The sequence below is a fragment of the Leptidea sinapis genome, chromosome 4 (assembly GCF_905404315.1).
Source record: "Leptidea sinapis chromosome 4, ilLepSina1.1, whole genome shotgun sequence".
Taxonomy (NCBI): domain Eukaryota; kingdom Metazoa; phylum Arthropoda; class Insecta; order Lepidoptera; family Pieridae; genus Leptidea; species Leptidea sinapis.
This window is the reverse complement of record NC_066268.1, coordinates 4,567,818-4,590,388: the sequence shown is the minus strand read 5'-3', so window position 1 is coordinate 4,590,388 and position 22,571 is coordinate 4,567,818. Positions and strand designations below refer to the sequence as shown.

Here is a 22,571-nt window from a genome sequence, read left to right as displayed (position 1 = left end):
CTCTAATGTTACAAGTGCATGGGCTATGTAAATCACATAACATCTGATGACCGGTATGTATACTGGTTTGTCCTCACCGTCCTTGAAAAAGCGGCCAAATGCGAGTCGGACTCGCCCATGAAGGGTTTCGCAGCAGCAAGTAACATTATATAAAAGTTATATGGAAAGGAAAACGATATTAAATTATTTAAAAGGAAAAGTGATAAATTAAAAATTAAAAATAAAATGAGCTCTCATCATTTATACGTATTAAAAACACTACTTACTAGATCTCATCCAAACCAATTTTCGGTGGTAGTTTGCATGGTAATGCACATCATATATTTTTTATAGTTTTATCATTCTCTTATTTAAGAAGTTACAGTGGGGGGGCGGGGGGCTATATTTTACCACTTTGGAGGTGTCTCTCGCGCAAACTATTCAATTTAGAAAAAAATTATATTAGAAACCTCAATTTTTGAAGACCTATCCATAGATACATATGGGTTTAATGAAAAAAAAATTTTGAGCTTCACTTCTAAGTATGGGGAACCTCCAAAATTTATTGTTTTTTTTTTCAATCTTGGTGTGAAAATGTTAATGCGGTTCACAGAATACATCTAGACAGACGGACATGATGTATCAATCAATAAGGGTTTCGTTTTGATTTTGATGAGTTGTTTACGATTGCCACGTAACCAAAGTCTAAGCAATTGGAGTGTACGATTTGCAAGTATTAAATATATTATCATTTCGACCTCGTCGTTTGATAGCTGCAATAAAAATGACGTGAGTTAAATGTGTGAGTAATTTCAAAGAGACACAGATGTATTAAAATGATTATCAAAATTTTCGTGACTAATGCAAATCGTTATATATATATATATAATTCTTCTGTACATGTACTACAGTGAACTACTCCTAAACGGCTGGACCGATTGTGGTGTGTGTGTTTAAGTGGATTCAAGGTTGGTTTAGATTCTCAATTCATTCCATATATAATTATCCTGCCCGTGTGTATATTAGTGAATTCCTCCTAACGGCCAATTTTTCAAATTTAAGACGTGTGTACAGGATAACGTTTATCGGGTTCATTTGGGGCATAGTATAAATAAACATTTTATCATCGTTATTTACCAAAACATAAAATCATCTAAATATATCTTGTTGCAACAATATAACACATAGTTCTCAAATGATGTCATATGTTCTAGCTCTTTCAATTAACTGCCAGCATATATAATTTATCGTAATCGCGATTCTTGATGTCGTGAAGGAAATGAATTTTACTTTTATTGAAAAACGTTTCTACCAACTTAAATATGAGTTAACATTTTAAAGTAGTTTAATTTAACATTAATTAACTCACGCAAGAAGTGGTTCTTTTTTGGCGTAATGCAACAAAATTCTTAAAAAAAATTAATCTTCGTTATATTATACGTTAGTATAATAAACAATATTATAATAAAGAAGGTATTAAATACAAACAATGATAATATTATTATACCGCATAATTTAGTTTTATAATGTGTAATTAAATATTATTAAGTTATTTTTAAATACAATTAGAGATAATTTTTCTATTTTATTTTAAAATTCTTATAAGTATATAAATTGGAGTTTATTGTTTTTTTTAATGGAAAAGGAGGACAAACCAGAGAACGGGTCACCTGGTCCACATTCTCTTGCTACACCAGAGGAATCACAGGAGCGTTGCCGGCCTTAAGGAAGGTGTACGCGGTTTTTGTGAAAGTCATGTCGTATCGTCCCAGTTGCCAGCAATACTCCACATGAGGCCGGATGTCCGATGTGAGCCGCCTTGAAGTATTGCCTGTGTTCTATTAATGAAAATCGCTCAAATGAATTGGAAATCGCTCGAAATTTCGAGACCCAGTATTCTGATACTAGGCGCCTCCATCACCATCATCACTGCTGTCGTCTGCATAACAATGTATGTTGGGGGTGGAATGGAGGACATGCACAATGGAGGTGTCCAACATATCATTGATATGCAGAAGAAACGGTGTCGGAGATAGCACACCCGGAAGAGTCTGGCCCAATTGTGCTGACGTCATAAGATGGCAGCACGATACTACCACTTCCAAAAAGCCCTTAGTCGCCTTTTACGACACCCTTGGGCCTGGGACTCCCCTATTCTTTTTACGCACCGGTGAAGCACAGCTGCCGTCAACGAAAACAATGTGGCTATTGTTTAGCGGCTAATTGAAGAAAACTCGCGGATTACCAATGATACAATTCGAGGACTATTGGTATGAGCCAAATTCAGAAAATTTTACAAGATGAATGGAGTGTTCGGAAACTTTGTTGTCGTTGGATCCCTCATGAACTGACAGCGGAGCAGAAGCGGGCTCGCGTGGAATGATGCTCACAGATGCTAATGAAGTACGACCACGGACATTCTAAAGCTGTTTATGACATTTTCACAGGAGACGAAACGTGGATTTATTGTTTTGAACCCGAAAAAAACAGCAATCTTGTGTGTGTTTGTAAATGGTAACAGTCCAACAAAAGTGAGTCAGGCGAGAAATGTTGTTAAAATAATGATCACATTTTTTTTCGCAGCTATCTGCACAATTCCACTTGAAAATCATAATAATGTTAGTCCTGAGTGTTATTCTACCATTTGTTTACCCAGGCTGTTAAAAGGAGTTCGGGAAAGACGCCCAAAAAGCCTCATTCTCCTATATCATGACAACGCTTCTTCACACCCGGCCAAGAAAACTAAGTCACTTTTAGCTTCCGAAAAAGTACAACTTGTTACTCATTCTGTACATTGTCCCGACCAGTACCCTGTGATTTCTGTATTTTTCCCAAAATCAAAGATTTGATGAGAGGTTTCACTTTTACCAATTCCGAAGAGGCAGTGATAGCGTTCAATCAGCACGTAGAAGACATGCTTCAGATCTGTGGTCCTGCTGTTTTAAAAAATGGTTCGATCACATGAAAAAATGTTTAAAATGGAGAGTATTTTGAAAAGCAATAAAAATAATATTTTGGTTATAACATGTTGTTTTTTTATATTACGCAAAACTTTACACGTACATTGTACAGATTGTTGTCAAAATGAATTATGGACGAATTTTGACGTCTGGGCAACTACTAGCATTGTTAATTACGAGTATATTATCAGTTTAATTTTCTTTTATCAGCAAACCCTGCCGTAAAATAAGTTTAAAAGTCCTATTTGTAATTATGACTAATCGCAAGCCGCGTAATTCGTGAACATGTTTTTATCAATTATACTTGAAAACGTTTACCATACACTTGTGTTTGAACGATTATAAGGAACAAGGTGAGACGTAGTTTAAATATTTAATTTAAGTCGTGTGTAAAAATATATATGTACTAAATTGGTGCTGTTTTTAATATAGTAATTAGTAAATTAGAATCGTCTATTTTCTTGGACATGAAGTGAATATTATGCAGTTAGTTCGAGGCAGTACTGACATAAAAGGTTGATGAATCCAGTATATAATAATTGATATTCATCATCATCATCAGACGGAAGACGTCCTATGCTGGACAAAGGCCTTCCCTAAAGATCTCCACGATGATCGGTCCTGCGCTGCCCTCATCCAACGTATTCAGGCGATCTTGACCAGATCGTCGGTCCATCTTGTAGGGGGCCTACCAACTCTGCGTCTTCCGCCGGTACGTGGTCGCCATTTGAGGACTTTTCTGGCCCACCGGCCATCTGTCCATCGAACTATGTGCCCTGCCCACTGCCACTTCAGTTTCGCAATAATATATATTAATACAGTTTATTTTTATTACGGTTTACGATTTATGACGTTTTATAAAACTACTGATTAGATCTCGTTCAAACCAATTTTAATGGTAATGTACATCACATATTTTTTTTACTTTTATCATTCTCTTATTTTAGTAGTTACAGGGGGAGGGGGTGAGACACACATTTTACCACTTTGGAAGTGTCTCGCGCAAACTATTCAATTTAGAAAAAAATTATATTGAAAAACATCGACATTGTTTTTGAAGGCCTATGCATATGGGGTATATATGCGTTTGATGAAAAATATTTTCAGCTTCAGTTCTAAGTATGGGAAAACCCCAAAATTTATTGTTTTTATTCTACTTTTGAAAATGTTAATGCGGCTTACAGAATTCATCTACTTACCAAGTTTCAACAGTATAGTTCTAATAGTTTCAGAATAAAGTGGCTGTGACATACGGACGGACAGACAGACAGACATGACGAATCTATAAGGGCGGAACCCTTTGGGTATTTGGCTACGAAACCCTAAGAAGTGTGCGTTCAGTTTCTTCTATGTTCTTTTAACGAGCCCTTTTTTTTCGAACATAATATGATAAATTCAGTAATATAAATGAAATAATGACGATTTAAAAGCGTTTAGTGTAAGTACACTCTATAGATATCTACGACTTCACTCAGACTTCACTTGCATAAAATTTTTTGCCCTGCCCATTGCAATGCCGCTCAGGAATCTTGAAAAACACCAAAAATTCTGAGTGGCACTACAATTGCGCTCGTCGCCGTGAGACATAAGATGTTAAATCTTATTTGTCCAGTAATTTCAATAGCTACGGCGCCCTTCAGACTGAAAAACAGTAAAGTTTACACATTACTGCTTCACGGCAGAAATAGGCACCGTTGTGGTAGCCATAATCTAGCCGGCATCCTGTGCAAAAGATTAAATCTGGTAAAAATTATTTGAGTATGATAAAACGCGAACTTGAATTTTGCATTGGGCTGTCTGAGCTTGCTCAACATAATCTCAGCTGTGAAATGACTATAAATACCAAAGCAAAGATTGCGCTAAACTTACACTTAGCTAAGTTTTACGTCAGTAAAATCTAAGCACATTCTAAGTATGATTATAGATTATAGAATCAAATACTTTAAAACTACGTTATAGATAAAGTTAAAACAAAAGACACGTAACGACTAAATAGCATATACATATTTTGACACCAATACATAACAATATATAGTTTTTATGTTAAATACACAGCTATATTATGTTTGCTAATGAACCTATTTTTGAAGTTATACTTCTTTAGGCGCGTTATGAAAAATGATGAGAGTGAAATTTTAAGATGCGCGCGCATCACTTTAATACAAAAGTAACAGAGTGAAGTTGGTTCCTAAAATTTTCTGACGTTTGCGTCATTCGTTATTTTTTTTTGGTTTCTTCGTTCATTATTAGGCTTGAAGTCCATAAAAGGCATAAAAAGGCATTTATTTTCTCAAAATTGATTCCTTTAGAATTCTTTTTGATGTCATTTCTTATACTACTAGATACTACTATCGCTTCGGAAACAAATGACGCTCTGAGAGAGAAGAAGCGGCGCAAGAAACTCTCCCAGCATTCTTTTTTTTGCGCTCTTTTCAATAAAAATATACAATATTGTACAGTCATTTCTATCGCTATAAAATAATCACAATCTAGTCCCAGGCTGTCCGATCATTTAGATATTCAGCAGTGGAGTAATAGGATTTACGACAGAGCCATTTTTTTATAAAACATTTAAATTTATTTATAGATAATGCCTGAACAGTGGCTGGGACTTTATTGTAGAAGTGTATACATTTACCCTTAAAGCTATTATGTATCTTATGAAGCCTACTAGAATTAGTTACAAGCAATCCCTTATTTCTTGTGTTATAATAATGAAAATTACTATTAAGAGCAAAAAGGTGACGATTTTTGTGAACATATAAATGTTCTGACAATGAACAGTCATAATATTTATTTATTTAAATTTATCTTTGAGAGACTGTCTATAACCAAGCTGATAATAATAATAATAATCCTTTATTCAACTAATAATATGTGGTACAAAATGTTTTTGTGCCCTACCCTCTGCGATAGGATACCCTGAGTTGCAGAGGCTAGGTCCTTCCGAAAGGCTATCCATTATTAAACATAATTAGCAAACTCACTAAAAAGAGGTATGTGCGTGTGCGTGTATGTGTATGAGTGCGTGTGTGTGTAAGTGTGTGTGTGTGTGTGCGTGTGTGTTGCTGTGTGTGTGTGTTTTTTTTTTTAAGTATTTGTTAGTATGTCAAACTGTGCACAAGATTAAATAAATGCTAGTAATTGAATATTAAGTTTTAATTTTAAGAACATTTTCTGTATCTTCGTATTATAATACTATTAGCCATGATATTAAAGATTTTGTTAACGAGAATTTATTTACTTTACTTATATTTTTATTATATTTACTGAAGTAGTTGTAAGCGTCTGCCGAATTAAATTCATAATATGACTGAGCAAAGCCTGTTTTAGTGATTGGGGTACGAAATGTGTTTATGCTGTTATTATCAATAGAATTTATATTACTTTTTACATGAAATCTTGAAATTATTCCATAAATATATTGCTGACGGACACTAAGAAGTTTACTCTCTTCATGTAATTCGTTGGTTGGGTACCTAAACGGCTTATTGAAAATTGTTTTTAGTAGAGTTCTGTGCGCTCGTTCTAACTGAAGCATAAACGTTTTGCCAGCTCCACCCCACGCACAAATGCAATAGGTCATGATTGGAACACAGAGAGATTGATACACCATCATAGTTGTCTCGACTGGTGCCACGTCTCTTAGGTTTCTAAATAATAGAATGAGACGTTTTATTTTATTTTTTGTGTTATAAATGTGGGCCGTCCAATTAAGGTGTTCGTCTAGCGTAACACCAAGGTATTTTATGGTTTCCTCTTTGGCTAGGATGTTACATTTACAATAAGATCGATTGTTTTTCCGGTTATAAGGATACGTGTGTATTGGGAGAGTAAATTGTCCGTCAGGATTATTTCTGTTGGAGATATTGAAGCACATATATTTAGTCTTAGAAGTATTGACAGTTAGTAAACTATTTTCCAGCCAAGACGTGATTTCGCTCAATCCTTCTTCAGCTAACGATTTCACGTCATCCCACTGATTTCCATGAAATAAAACCACAGTATCATCAGCAAAGCAAACGATACGTCCTGATGTGGGAGAAATCTTACAAAGAGGGTTGATGTAAGCTAGGAATAGTGTAGGGCCCAAAACACTTCCCTGGGGAACTCCATAGTCAATGGTGATAAGATCACTAGTAAGATCGCCTATCTTAATACACTGCTGTCTTCCATTAAGATAATTTTTGAACCAGTACAAAGCTATTTCTCTAATTCCCAAATTGGAAAGTCTGTTGAGTAAGATAGGAATTGAGACTGTATCGAATGCTTTTTGCAGATCTAGGAAAACGCCTATGCATTTATTGCCACTATCTAGGGTACTAGTGATATATTTAGTAACCTCAAGTACTGCATCCAGAGTAGATCGATTTGACTGAAAACCAAATTGGTTTTGCGCAAGTAGCTTGTATATATAGCACGAACAGCTCTCTTTTGCAGTGCAAACACTATATCAATGTCAGGAGCATGACCCCATAGTAATATACCGTACGTCATGATGCTGTGAAAATAACTAAAGTACACTAATCTAGCGGTCGCAACATTCGTGTACTCTCTAATCTTTCTAACTGCATATGCCGCAGAGCTGTGTCTATCTGCTAGATGGGTAATATGTGGACCCCACTGAAGCTTTTTATCTAACGTGATACCCAAGAAGACCGTAGTGTCCACAAGTTCAAATCTCTGGTCATTTATAAGTACGTTGGTTTGTACCTCCGCTGTGTTTGGTGTAATGAACCGTAAACACTTTGTTTTTTTACTGTTTAAGTGCATATTATTCGTCTCAAACCAACGCACTATCTTTGAGAGTGCATTGCTTACCTCGTCATCAATATCCGCACGTCGCTTCACTTTCAAAATAAGTGTAGTATCATCAGCAAACAATATAATCTCATGGCTATCATCTACCACAAACGGTAGATCGTAAATATATATAAGAAACAAGAAAGGACCGAGAATAGAACCCTGTGGAACACCTATTCCCACAGGTTTACCCGAAGACCGTTTGCCATTTACATCGACTATCTGAACTCTATCGCTTAAATATGATTTTAACAGATTTAGGGCTCTATTTTTCACTCCGTAATGCTTTAGTTTTAGGAGTAAAGTTTCATGGTGGACGCAGTCAAATGCTTTTGACAAATCACAAAAAATGCCCAATGCATCCTGTGACTCTTCCCAGGCGTCAAAGATGTGCTCAATGAGTCTAGTACCCGCATTAATTGTTGATAAGCCCCTAGTGAAACCAAACTGATTTTTGTTCATTAATTTACAAAAATGCATTTGTAGCTGTTGAAGCAAAAGTTTTTCAAAAATTTTACTAAAAACAGGCAGCACTGAAATAGGTCTGAAATTAGCAGGGTCAAAAGAACTGCCCGATTTAAACAAAGGTATAACCTTGCGGTATTTCATGAGGTCAGGGAACACACCCTCATCTATGCATTCATTAAATATTATTGCTAATTCAGGTGCTATAATGTCAAGTAAGTATTTTACAATATTAGTCGAATGGCCCCATAGGTCTTTTGTATTTTTTAGGTTAATTAATTTGAAGATTTTTATTATATCGCTACCTGTAATATATTTAAATTTCAAGTCAGTGGAAGATACTTGTACGTGTAATTTAAGCATATCATATGCTGCTTTTGGCGAAGAGTTAAGGTCTTTGGTCGTGACAATCGGGATTTCAGAGAAGTATTTATCAAATTCATTTGCAATTTCTATTTCCGAATTTATAACACGATTATTAATATTTAAACAGATAGAGGTGTTACGGCAATTCGAGATACCAGTTTCATTGATAATTACACTCCAAGTCGCTTTTACTTTATTATTACTGTTTTTAATTTTATCTGCAATGAAACGTGTTTTCGCTTCATGACAAACTACTTTAAATTACATACAGCCGTATTCATTATTTAATAATTAATTATTGTCAATGCCATCTTTGCAAGATTTTTACAAAATTGTTCTTTCTAAAAACGTAGAATAGCATTAGGAATAAATCATTTTAATGAGTTTTGCTTCGTTAGGTCAAAGAAGTATAACTTCTTGTGTGCATACATAAGTTCACACACACTTTTTTCTTCTATACTCCAACTTCTTGAACATCGTCTTTGTATTGATGTGACAAATGTAATTTTTGAATTGAAACTTCTATAGCCACGTTGGTCACTTTTTGGTGGGGGAAAATCTTATGGGTTCGCCTCATTGACATGCTCGTGTAATATTATATATATATATGTATTATTTTAGAATAAAGGTATTATTTGGCTGAGATCCATAGAGCTAGTCAAGTTCGCGTTTTAGCACATTTACCTATGTACGCTTAGCTTATGTATTAGGCCCTGCTTCCACCAAAGCGGAAAGGAGATGCGTAGCTGGGAGGAGATGTGAGCTGTGGCCTGTGAGAGCACGTAAATCGAAATCAGTTAACTGATATCTACAAAGGGAAGACGTCATGTCGTTACAAAAGTAAAATTTGAATTTGCTTGAGGAAGAGGAATTAGTAGTGTAAGAAACACAATTAATGGTTCAATATTTAAACTATCGACGGAAACATAGATTCTCGATAAGAAACCATATAAAATGTCACAGTCATGGCGAATATGTCACAATATTTCAAGAGTTTGACGATGAAAGTTTTATTGAAAATATTTTAAAAAATGAAATAAAACAGACATTTGGTGTAGGCCGGGCCTTACTCAGGAGCAAGCACCCTTACTCATGTCTAGTAAGGTGCTTGCTTCGGTTCGTGATTACAAACAGAACTCTTGTAGGTATCACTCTTAGATCATTGATACGTCTAGATAGACTGTGACAACTTTGAAAATGTCGAAAAAAATTGAGGTTGACTGTTTACTTCTATTTTGAGCATACTTATACAAAGTGACATACAAATCGCGGGTGTACGACGTAGCTTGTCACGCCCACTAAATTAATATTCCTGGCCTGTTTTTATCAGTTGTCTAACAGCAAGAGACTCTATCTAGAGTCAAGATTCTAGACATAAAAATTATCTAAGGTATGACTCATATTCTCGATGACTCATATTATTCGATTGAAAACCGGCAAAGTGCGAGTTGGACTCGTCCACGAAGGGTTCCGTACCATGAAAACATCGTCTATATCATCATGTTGTTGTATTGGAGCCCCGTTAAAACATATATTTTTATAATGTTTTTTAGTTTTTTATATAGCGGCAACAGAAATACATCATCTGTGAATATTACAACTAACTATCGCGGTTCATGAGATACGGCCTGGTGACAGACAGACAGACAGACGGACAGACGGACGGAGTCTTAGTGATAGGGGTCCATTTTTAGGGCTCTGTAGCCAAATGGCAAAAAACGGAACCCTTTTAGATTCGTCATGTATGTCTGTCTGTCCGTCGGTATGTCACAGCCATTTTTTTCCAATACTATAAGAACTATACTGTTGAAACTTGGTAAGTAGATGTATTCTGTGACCGCATTAAGATGTAAATAGCAAACGGTCTTCTGGTAAACCTGTGGGAATAGGTGTTCCACAGGGTTCTATTCTCGCTCCTTTCTTGTTTGTTATATATATTAACGATCTACCGTTTGTGGTAGATGATAGCCATGAGATTGTATTGTTTGCTGATGATACTACACTTATTTTTAAAGTGAAGCGACGTGTAGATATTGATGAAGAGGTAAACAATACACTCTCAAAGATAGTGCGTTGGTTTGAGACGAATAATCTGCACTTAAACAGTAAAAACAAAGTGTTTACGGTTCATTACTCTAAACACAGCGGTGGTACAAACCAACGTACTTATAAATGACCAGAGATTCGAACTTGTGGACACTACGGTCTGCTTGGGTATCACGTTAGATAAAAAGCTTCAGTGGGGTCCACATATTGCCCAACTAGCAGATAGACTCAGCTTTGCGGCATGCGCCGCGGCCGTTAGAAAGATTAGAGAGTACACGAATGTTGCGACCGCTAGATAAGTGTACTTCAGTTATTTTCACACCATCATGACGTACGGTATTTTACTATAGGGTCATGCTGCTGACATTGATATAGTGTTTGCTCTGCAAAGGAGAGCTGTTTATGCTATATATCAGCTTGGTTATAGACAGTCTCTCAAAGAAAAATTTAAAGAAATAAATATTATGACTGTTTATTGTCAGTACATTTATGAAAATTTAATATACGTTCACAAAAATTGTCAACTTTTTGCTCTTAATAGTGATTTTCATTATTATTATTATTATACTATATTATACTGCAAGTCACATTTTACAAAAGGGTGGTACATTAAATAGGTAGACAAAATTTGACGCCCTGCAAGGGCACAGCAATGTTTTACACAAAATAAATAAGTGTTATACACTTTATAAATTCTTATGATATTAAAAATACAGACAATACCACTATTATTATAAGTATAACTATTTATTTCTATATTATAACTAATTCTCACACTTAATGTAATTGAAAAATTCGGGTAAATCGTAAAAGCATTTTAAAAATAATAAATATTTAAGATGTCTTTTAAATACAGAAAGCTTCTCTTTATTTTTAATTTCGTTTGGGATGTGATTATAAATTTTTATTGCCATGTGGTGAGGGCTCGATCACACTAATGACATACTTGTTTATGGTATTTTTAATTTGTTCAAATTTCTATTATTTCGCTTGTTATTTGGTAGTGTTGAATATAAGTAATGTTTTAACAAATTTACATGCTTCTAGGACGTAAATTGAAGTAAGAGTTAAAATTTTGTGTTTATTGAAATATGGTCAACCTGAATCCATCTGCTGAATATTTTCTAAAATTCTGATACATTTTTTCTATTGAATAATATATTAATATTTTATTTCACTACAGTTTCCCCATATAAATATTCCATATGATGAAACTAATTCTAGGCTTCATAAGATACATAACAGCTTTAAGGGTAAATGTATACACTTTTATAATAAAGTCCCAGCCACAACTCAGGCATTATCTATAAATAAATTTAAATGTTTTATTAAAAAATGACTTTGTCGCAAATACTACTACTCCACAGCTGAGATTATGATTATTATATAGCAATAGCAATGATAGTACAATATTGTATATTTTATTAAAAAGAGCGCAAAAAAGAATAGTCGGAGAGTTTCTTGCGCCCCTTCTTCTCTCAGAGCTCCATTTGTTTCCGAAGCGGTAGTAGTATCTAGTATATTAAAAATGACATCAAAAGGAATTTTAAAGAAATCAATTTTGAAAAAATAAATGTCTTTTATTTTCATACAATAAAAACAATAAACTTTGGGGGTTCCCCATAATTAGAACTGAAACTATAAATTTTTTTCTTCATTATATTGAGGTTTTTGATATTATTTTTTTCTAAACTGAATAATTTGCGCGAGAGACACTTCCAAAGAGGTAAAATGTGTAAACCCCTCCCTCTGTAACTTCTAAAATAAGAGAATGACAAAACTAAAATAAATACATGATGTACATTACCATGCAAACTTCCATCGAAAATTGGTGCGACTGGTAATAATTAACTTAATTTAAAAAATACACTTTTATAAAAAAAATTAAAACATCGAGTTACAACGAACTACAAGAACTTCTATATTATGTTACTAACTGCTACGGAACCCATCATGGGCGAGTCCGACTCGCACTTGGCCGCTCTTTTTATCACCAATTTGAGCTTCAATCATCAAGCTAGTAGCGTAATTCCATACAAAGTGACGTATCGTTGATAAATCTTGTAAGTATTGTTCAACTCTCAGTTTGTGGCTTACAGTTGACAACGTGCTCAACCGCAGTAATTGCATATTAGGAAATTGACTTGAGATGTCGCTTTAGTTTATTAAATATTGTTTTCAAATTGAATCTATGTATTCCCCTTATTTCTCCCTGGATAATGCTTCTAGAGCAGTGATTGCAAAATCTAGGTATGCTATATCTATGTCCATATGTTTTCTTTTTTCAATCAAATAGCGATATAGGAACATATGACTCTTCAAAAATCGTAAAGAATGGCACTTTTAGTATTTTCTTTGATTAACGCAAGTGTTATACATTGAAATAAAACACTTTTAAAAGGATTAAAAGGCGTGTCATTGTAACTGTGTTTCTACATTTGTTTTTGCGTAAAAGTTAAATTTTTATTATTATTTTAGCTAGACCGACGTTACGCAACCTTTTCAGAGCACGTTTTCAGGGTGTTTTATATAAGATAAATATGTTTAAATTTATTTTTCAATTACAGAGGATTCAAGATGTCAGTGAGGAAGTTTCCGGAAGGATTCAAGTTTGGAGTAGCAACGGCCGCTTATCAGATAGAAGGAGCTTGGAATGAAGATGGTGAGACATTGTCTCTTTAAGTTTATTAAGGATAAGGGGATCGCAGATATCAAATGTGATCACCCATTTTATTTTATCATAATATAATTAATACTAGTAAGAAAAATATACTATATATAGGTACGTCTCGCTTATAGAATTCTAGCTTTAAACCGCGACTTCGTCCGCGTCGAATATCTTACTTTGGGCAGCATTTTTTTAGAATATTTTGCAAATAATATACATATACAAACAGCTGTGGTTAGTTATAAATGGCTTATTTAATACTAATTTTTATAAAAAAAATATTTTGTTTTTCATCCTTTGCTAAATCAAATAGAAAAACATTTTTTTCTGAAAGTGCTCATGGAACTTTTCAGCGTTTATCTTTGTACCAAATTTAATAGTTAAAGCGCCTTCTGATTGTGTTATCTATATAATATATGATTCGCCGAGTCGTCTTCAGCTACGTTTAAACTCTTTTTGATATAAAACACTTCTAAATGTTTCAAAATGACAATCTATTATAATAAACCCAGATTTAAAACTGGAATTTAAAGCAAGGCGTGAGAGCGTCACTTTGTTTGGATTCCGTTTTTTTTGGTCCCCCTTTTCCTGTGTCTAAATACAAAGTTTCACGATGTCATCTTTGATTATTATTTCAACCCCTCCCAACCACTAAAACACGATAAAAGGTGGAGAACACAGGCAATGTTCTTTTACAAGTTTTACTCTATCTCTGTACTCCATTTCATCAAAATCGTTTCAGTGTTTTAGGCATGAAAGCGTAATATAAGTATAATAAGATAATCTTTTATATAATGGAAATAATATAACTAAAGTCAAAATTAGAAAATTTGATTAAATAAAATTTATAATACGGGTACTTAAAACTAGTTGTGAAAATTATTGTAGATATAAAATGTATAAGGAACTTTATAATTAAAATTCATTTTATTACTTATTTATTATAACTAGCGACCCGACCCGGATTCATACAGTCAGCAGACTATCAGTGTCACATTAGCCTGTTGGACAGAATATTAAAATATGAAATAAATATATTCTTAGATATTATGTATTATATCTTTGCCGAGACATGAATGTAATTAATTTAACTAAATTCGTATATTTTTTACTCAGAATACAGAACAAACCGTCAGAAACCGTTAACGTTCTCAATAATAAGGCCGTGTAAACTTCGCCAAAACGGCGTACCCGCGTACTGTTTACAACTAGTTGCAGTTGTCAGTTTTTAAATAACTACGCTGTTGACATTCTCATTTTTTTATAATTTATTTCTAGACCATGAATGCTAGTCCTTCAGTCGGAATAATAAAATGGTTGTCGTTCTTACTTGCAAAAATGTTACCAGGCATGAGAACAAATCGAATGTGATAACATTTCATCAGCAATTTTCAATTTTGTTTTTGAAGTGAAACTTTTTTGGGCGCATGAGGGTAAAATTTTTACGAATGAATCGCGATAGAGCGTCACGAAAATTTGAGACGTTTTTGTTCAAGGGAGAGAGCGATTGACACCGATTGAGGAAGAGTATTTCTTACTCTCGGGCTTCCCTACTAGCTTTGTATTGTGCAGGTTTTTTTTTTAATCCATGATGGCCGCCGCGCAAAATTATGAGTGCAACGAACGAATTTGGGATAATTTTTTAAATCCAGTGTCTATATTTGCTAATAAAGTGTCACGAAAATGTGGGACGTTGTTATCCAAGAAGAGGGAGATGGAGATTGAGACCGATGGAGATAGAGTGAGAAAGGGCGAACGTAGTATGAAGCACATGGCACCGCTAGTAAGTAGAACAACTTCGTTACTAGCGCTGTATCATGCAGGTTTAGCGCGCGGCCGCAAGTAAGTAGAACATCTTCCCTACTAGAGTTATATCATAAAATTCAGCGCGCGGCCGCAAAAACGTAGAACATCTTCCCTACTAGCGTTGTATCGTGCAGGTCTAGCGGACGGCCGCAAGTAATAGAACATTCTCCCTCCTAGCGTTGTATCGTGCAGGCTTAGCACGCGGATGCGAAAAAGTTGAACACCTTCCCTACTAGCGTTGTATCGTGCAGGTTAAGTGCGTGGCCGCGAGTAAGTAGAACATCTAATAATTACTATTATTGACAAAAAACATTTGGTTTAGGGAACAGATTAGGATAGTTAATATAAACGAGATTTAAAAATTAGTTTTCCAAAGAAGTTTCACTTCTGACATGTGTACTTTGTACGCAGGCCGTTTTTTTAATATTAAATTTATTAAATATGTACTATGGAAGAAATATATATATCGTTGGTAGAATTAAGCAGGGTGTGAGGCGCGGGCAGGGAGATATTTTGTACACAATGCGCTGCGCGGAAATGTGATAGAACCATTGGATAAAGGACTCCTTTTTGTTTGTTCTGTATTCTGAGGTTATTCACGGTGTCACGATGTAATGTCTTTGATTCCAGATAAGACTAAAAACATATGGGACACAACATGCCGTACTCCTGGTGCCATCTTGGACAACACAACCGGCGATGACGTCTGCAAATCCTACGACTTCTACAAACGTGACATTCAAATGGTCAAGTTCTTGGGCGTGGACTTCTACAGGTTCTCCATTAACTGGACAAGACTATTCCCTAACGGGTTCATAAATAAAACGAGCGAATCTGGGTTAAAGTACTACAATAATCTAATTAATGAACTGATCGAAAGTAAGATTGAACCAGTGATCACTATATACCATTGGGACTTACCTCAGAGTCTACAAGACTTAGGCGGTTGGGCAAACCCTTTGATAGTTGACTGGTTTGGAGATTATGCCCGAGCTCTGTACAAGATGTTTGGTGATAGAGTGAAGACCTGGATAACGATCAATGAACCGAAGCAGATTGGTGTGTTTGGCTATGGCATGCTGTATCTGGCGCCAAGACTTAACGCCCATGGCATTGGTGAATATTTAGCAGCAAAGAATGTCGTGTTAGCTCATGCAAGAGCCTGGCACATTTATAATGATGAATTTAGAAAAATACAGAACGGTAATTAATTTAATTTGTACCCAACACTTCTTAATGTAACTATATTTACAATATTTAATACTATTACGCCAAAATAACTGCTAGCACTGAGTTGCCAGTAGCTCTAGGCGCGTAGAGAGAGAGAAAGAGAGACAAGTGTCTCGAAACCAAACGACACTAAGTAGTGGAACCTCCCACTAACCAGTGGAAGGCTCCTTTGCACAGGATACCGGCTAAATTAGGGTACCACAACGGCGCATATTTCTGCCTTGAAGCAGTAATGTGTGAGCATTACTGTGTTTCAGTCTGAAGGGCACCGTTACTAGTGAAATTACTGGGCAAAAGAGACTCAACATCTTATGTCTCAAGGTGACGACCAATATTGTATTGCCGCTCAGAATTTTTGTGTTTATCAAGAATCCTGAGCGGTACTCCATTGTAATGGGCAGGGCGTATCAAATACCATCAACTGAATGTCCTGCTCGTCTCGTCCCTTAATTTCATAAAAAAAAGGAATTAGGATTTCATCCCCACAATCTGGATGTGTGGCGTTCCTCCACAGTGCGGTTTTAAGGAACTTTCTTCCACATACTACGAAGCTGTGGAATGAGCTTCCTTGTGCGGTGTTTCCGGGACGATACGACATGGGTGCCTTCAAAAAAGCGCGTTTGGTTTTGCAAGGAAATGTGTGCTGCGGTGATCACCTAACCAGGTGACCCGTACGCCCATTTGTCCTCCAGTTCCATAAAAAAAAACACTAAATAAGGCAGAATTGACTTCTCTTTTGTTGTAACCAGAAAATAGCTGCACGATAACAAGTTTTTTTTTCTCTTTTCGAAAAACTAGTAATGGATAACTCGAAACCGATAAGCACGGTTTCATTTCCGTTTTTATTTCCTAAATTTGAAAATTTCTATTTGGGAGACAACTTTTTCTTTTTTTTATGAAAATTAGGGGCAAGACGAGCAGGACGTTCAGCTGATAGTAATTGATACGCCTTGCCCATTACAATGCAGTGCCGCTCAGGTTCAATACCATACAATATTATACGTAAGCATATTTTATGCACGTATTTAAATTATGAAACGGTTCAAAAGTCTTCAAATTTTAATTACTTTATGGTAATAAAATGTAAATTACTCATTGAGGTATTTAAATTGAACTTTATTAAATTTTTTTATGGAATAGGAGGACAAACGAGCATACGGGTCACCTGGTGTTAAGTGATCACCGCCGTCCACATTCTCTTGCAACACCAGAGGAATCACGGAACATTGCCGGCCTTTAAAATTTAATAATGAAGTTTTTTGGCGGAAGTCCATAATTATCCACATGCTGTGAGTTCTTTTCTCACTTCTTTCATCAATTCGACACGTGTTTAACACTCTCGTGCGAGTATTTGGCGACTCAACAACTTCTGAGGATGCCTCGTGAAGAGGCAAAACACGTGTCGAATTGAGTAAGACAAGTCTTAGCAGAATTTACAACATTGATCTTATTTTAGGCATTTGCGGTATAGTGCTTGCATGTGAGTTTGTGGAAGGAGCTACAGACTCCCCAGAAGATATAGAAGCAGGGCTGGATGCGATGGACTTCTCTGTGGGTCTCTATAGCCACCCGATCTTCTCATCGCAGGGCGGGTTTCCCGAAAGCGTGAAAAGGCGTGTTGCAGCAAGGAGTGCTGAGCAAGGCTATCCTAGAAGCAGACTTCCAGAATTTACACCAGAAGAAATAGAGTATTGCAAAGGTAGATAAGTTTTATCCAGTGGGAGGCTACTTTGCACAGGATGTCGGCAAGATTTTAGGAACAACAACGGCGCCTTTTTCTGCCGAGAAGCAGTAATGTGTAAGCATTATTGTGTTTCAGTCTGAAGGGCGCCGTAGCTAGTGAAATTACTGAGAGGCAAATGAGACTTAACATCTTATGTCTCAAGGTGAGTAGTGTAGTGCCGCTCAGAATTTTTGGGGTTTTTCAAGAATTGAGAGCGGCACCGCATTGTAATAGGCAGGACATATAAAATATCATCAGCTACTTGCTCGGCTCGTCCCTTATTTCCATTAAAAAAATGTAAAAAATTCCAAACTTTCTATCGGGAAAAAGTTCTGTGAAGTACCATGCAGATCTCTGATCTTAATAAGTGATCTAAATGATTAAAGATCGAGCAGTTCTAAGGATAGTTACTCCCTGTTTATCCCTCTTTATTCTGCAGGACAAATTGTTTGCATGTTCTTGTTGTATATCGACTAGGCTATCGATAGATCGACCATGTTTTTATTCGTTCTGAAGTAAGTTTCGATAAAAACTGCCTTCCCATATCCTATCGTCTTTGAAAACTCTTAACAAGTATCTTTAATAATTCGTTATGTTTGAAATTTAAAATTTTGTTTTCAAAATTTATTTATTTTATATTTATTTAATCCTACAATTGTTTAGATTTGCAAGAGGGACATCTCAAGTCAATTTCCTAATATGCAATTACTGGGGTAGAGCAGGTTATCAACTGAAAAGTAGATCCTGTAGATGAAGGCACAACCTGAGAGTTGAACAAAGCATTCAAGATTTTATGACATTACGTCACTCGAACGGTTAGCTCAGTTGGAAGAGGACACGGAGCTCACGGAACGCGAGAAGTCGTGGGTTCGAGTCCCGTATCTTTCATAAGATTTTGTTTTCAAATTTTTTTTCTATATTAAATTTGTTACAGGCACAAGTGATTTCTACGGATTTAATCATTACTCCACAAGCTTCGTTACAAGAGAAAACTTTAAGACAGGACGTTTCCCGGTTCCTTCCTTCGATGACGACCTTGGAGCTGTGGAGATAGTTAAAGACTACGATAGAGGAGCCCTGGATTATTCTTTTGTATGGATTTTTTTTATTTTTTTCTGGAAGAGGAGTACAAAGAAATACGTCCATATTCTCCTGCAGCATCAGAGGAATCACAGGAGCGGCCTTTTAGAAAGGTGTTCGCTCATTTCGCACTGGAAACACCGCACAAGAAAAGAAGGAGAAACGCTACGAATCCATATGTTGGAGATGATAACGATATTTGTGGCGTGTCGTGCGAAGGTGGAACTCGGCGGCAAGAATCAAGTGAAACAGCTCTTCGGAAGACTCCCTTGATAAATGCGGTAGAAGACACACAATGAAGCGCCATCTGATATGTGTTTGATATATTTTATATTTATATATCAGCTTTGTTATATTTTAATACAAAATAGTATGAATAGTTGAGGTATCTGATCCCGCTTTCCTGAGTTTCTGTTAGATATACTGACGTGGTAACAGTATCCTATAAGCCAAATGTTTGGATCAAACTTAAGACCAGTGGGAGGCTTTGTTGCACAGGATTTCTGCGAGATGACTGCGCGTTTTGCTGCGGTGAAGCAGTAATGTGCAAAAATTATTGTGTTTCGGTCTGAAGGGCGCCGTAGCTAGTGAATTTTACTGGGCAAAGGACACATTTTATGTCTCAAAGTGACTAGCGTAAAGCCGCTCAGAATATTGGGTCCACCATGAATTCTAAACGGCACAGCAATGTTAGGCACTTATCATCAGCTGAACATCTTGCTTTTCTCGTCAATTTTCTCAAAAAAAAAGAAATTCTATTTTTATTCCCAATTCTCTCTCCCCACCTTGCAGTTGATCGTATATTGCCGTCTTCGGCGTGCCAATTTGCTTTTGTTTGCAATGTGCCTTTTCCTGGGATGCAAGGTCTGCTCACAACGGTCTCGTAGAGCAGAAATGATATGAAATTTTTAGACAGTCCAAACCATAGTGACGCGTCAATTTACATTTTCTACTGCAGTTATCACGGATTCTTCCGAATAGCTGTTAGACCTTATTCCTGCAGCCTAGTTGCAACATCGCACTAACGCCACAATCTTCATTAGATACCGTCATCACCTGGATATGCTACGTTCGTCTCGAGTAACTTTTTTCCTTGAACAGCGCAAATTTGGATCGATACTTATGATTCCTCTGGCGTTGCAATATCATGAGTGGAGACTAACAACTACTAAAAAAGTAAAAACTCGTGAGTTTCTTATGTGCTTTATCGTGACCTTTTGTGATACTTTACCTTATATTGTCTTCTTTTCCTTCCTCTCTCCTTTTATTTTTTCTGGTAGATAATTTCCCATTAAAAATATTTCTGTTTTAACAATATGTAACTATTTTAGATAATTCCAGAAGGAATCAGAAAGTGCTTAAACTGGGTAAAGAAAACCTGTGGTAATCCAAAAATTATGATAATGGAGAACGGATTCAACACATTTGGTGGTATAAAGGATTTGGACAGAATATCGTACTACCAGAGATATATTGATGCCGTTCTAGACGCAATAGAAATTGACGGTTGTAACGTTGTGGCTTATACTGCTTGGAGTTTGATGGATAATTTTGAATGGAATTATGGAATCAGGTAGGTATTTTATTTATTTTAGTTACCAATGAAGAAGCGAAAGGTCAAAGAATGCTTTATATGTGTATTTATTATAATATGTATATATTTATTCAAGTATTAATATGATGGGAATGCTAACCCTTTAAGAATAGCTTCCATGTCTATATACGTGAGTGTGCGTAATTATCTCTGTATATTAAATTTCACCTGATGTACCGAGCAATTTTTAATAGAACATTTTAAGTTTACCTTGTTGTATAGGTATATCTATGTTTATAATATATACAACAAGGTAAACTATAATATATATGTTTGTAAGATTAGACAAGAATGCGTTACCACTATATCCTTAAATGAATGCCCGTTTTTAATACTCAAGGTAGGGATGGCGATCTGAGATCGATTAATCGAAGAATCGATTTTTTAGGTCGAAACGATAGATTTTTTTCAGAATTTTTTGCTTTGAATTGCCATTTGGTTGTTTTGAATTGGCAAAACCCAAAAAAATATTTGCAATTAGTTGTATATATCCGTAACATTACGGCGTTCACGATTGTCTAAAAACTTGCGATGGCTGATGCTTTCCTTCGACTCCATTTAATAAAAAGTTACATTTACGTACGTATATTGTACTGGCACGAGCATAACAACTATATTTATAACTAAGTAGTTCACACTAGTTAGTTGAGTGAAGGTTCACTCAATAGCAATGATGTAGGTATATGAGTATCATGTATCATCAGCTGTTCCTTGTGAGCGCCTTTTTCAATTGCCGGCAACATTGCAAGGGATGAGCCGAACCGATTTGATCCGAAAAGACTGGACAAACTGTTATTTTTGATAAGTAAAGATAAGCATTGGGAAGTTTAACTTGTTCATGAAATAAATACATTTTGAAAATAAACATCTTCCTTCATACCTGATCTGACTTTGATTTGGTTATAAAAATAATTGTTATCGTCGACTACTCTGGACTAAAAAAACTGATTTTACCGATAAGAGATCATTTGTTCCTTGTTTTTTTATAAAAATCGATGTAAATATTTTACATTATAAATGCACACTTGGAAAACATAGATTTTTTAAAAACGATCTTATGGAGTTTGATTATTTTGTGAATCGATTCATGTGCTTACGATTCGAATCCATTTAAAAATCGATCTTTTTTGGTTTAATAAAGTTTATTGGACTTTGAATTTAAAAGTAACGAAATGTAGACAAGATATGTTTATATTTCAGCATAAAATTCGGCTTGTTTGAAGTTGACTACGAAGATGAAAATCGCAAACGCACTGCAAGATGGTCAGTGCTGTGGTACAAACATCTCATCGAGACCAGAGCATTACAGCATCACTATCTACCAGAATTTAGAGAAATCTGTTTTTAAACGATTTTTGAATCTTTTGTTTAGCAAAGACAATCTATTTTTCTGTAATTAATATTTATGTGTACAAGGAAATTGTGTTAGAAAAATAAAAATGGCGCCAAAGAATTACATGAAATCAGTTTTTTTATTTATTTCATGACTATGGATGCTATTCCTTCAGTCAGTAATGAACTCAGGAGATAACAATGTTGCTAATTTTTTTTTTCAAGTTATACTTCTTTAGGCGCGTTATGAGAGTGAAATTTTAAGATATGCGCGCATCACTGTAACATAAAAGTAACAGGGTTAGGTTGGTTCCTAATTTTTCCTGACGTTTACGACATTCGTTATTTTTTGTTTTGGTTTCTTCGTTCATTATTAGGATAGGCTTAGGGGTTCAAGCCCGTACACCCATATTCGTTCATTAATAATTAATTAGATAGGCCAATTTTTACAATACAATTTTTCTTTCTACAAACGTGGAATAGCACGAGTAAATTTAAGGATTTTTGCTTTGTTAGGCC

At 35.5% G+C, this 22,571-nt stretch overlaps 1 protein-coding gene across 1 annotated transcript; it reads left to right on the top strand.

Moving 5' to 3' along the window:
* Positions 1–3,164: 3,164 nt before the first annotated feature.
* On the top strand, positions 3,165–22,183 carry LOC126979743 (myrosinase 1-like). The gene is made up of 7 exons (XM_050829252.1): positions 3,165–3,292; positions 13,187–13,281; positions 15,724–16,296; positions 17,780–18,022; positions 18,981–19,138; positions 20,458–20,699; positions 21,921–22,183. Exons 2-7 carry the CDS (start codon positions 13,197–13,199, stop codon positions 22,066–22,068), a joined length of 1,449 nt encoding a protein of 482 aa, XP_050685209.1. The 5' UTR covers positions 3,165–3,292; positions 13,187–13,196; the 3' UTR covers positions 22,069–22,183.
* Positions 22,184–22,571: the final 388 nt, after the last annotated feature.

Excerpts from the sequence above, each read along its gene's own strand:
- LOC126979743 (XM_050829252.1), top strand. The coding sequence starts at position 13,197 with ATGTCAGTGAGGAAGTTTCCGGAAGGATTCAAGTTTGGAGTAGCAACG. Across the intron at positions 18,023-18,980 it reads AGAAATAGAGTATTGCAAAG|GCACAAGTGATTTCTACGGA; the intron begins GTAGATAAGTTT and ends AATTTGTTACAG. Across the intron at positions 19,139-20,457 it reads GAGCCCTGGATTATTCTTTT|ATAATTCCAGAAGGAATCAG; the intron begins GTATGGATTTTT and ends TAACTATTTTAG.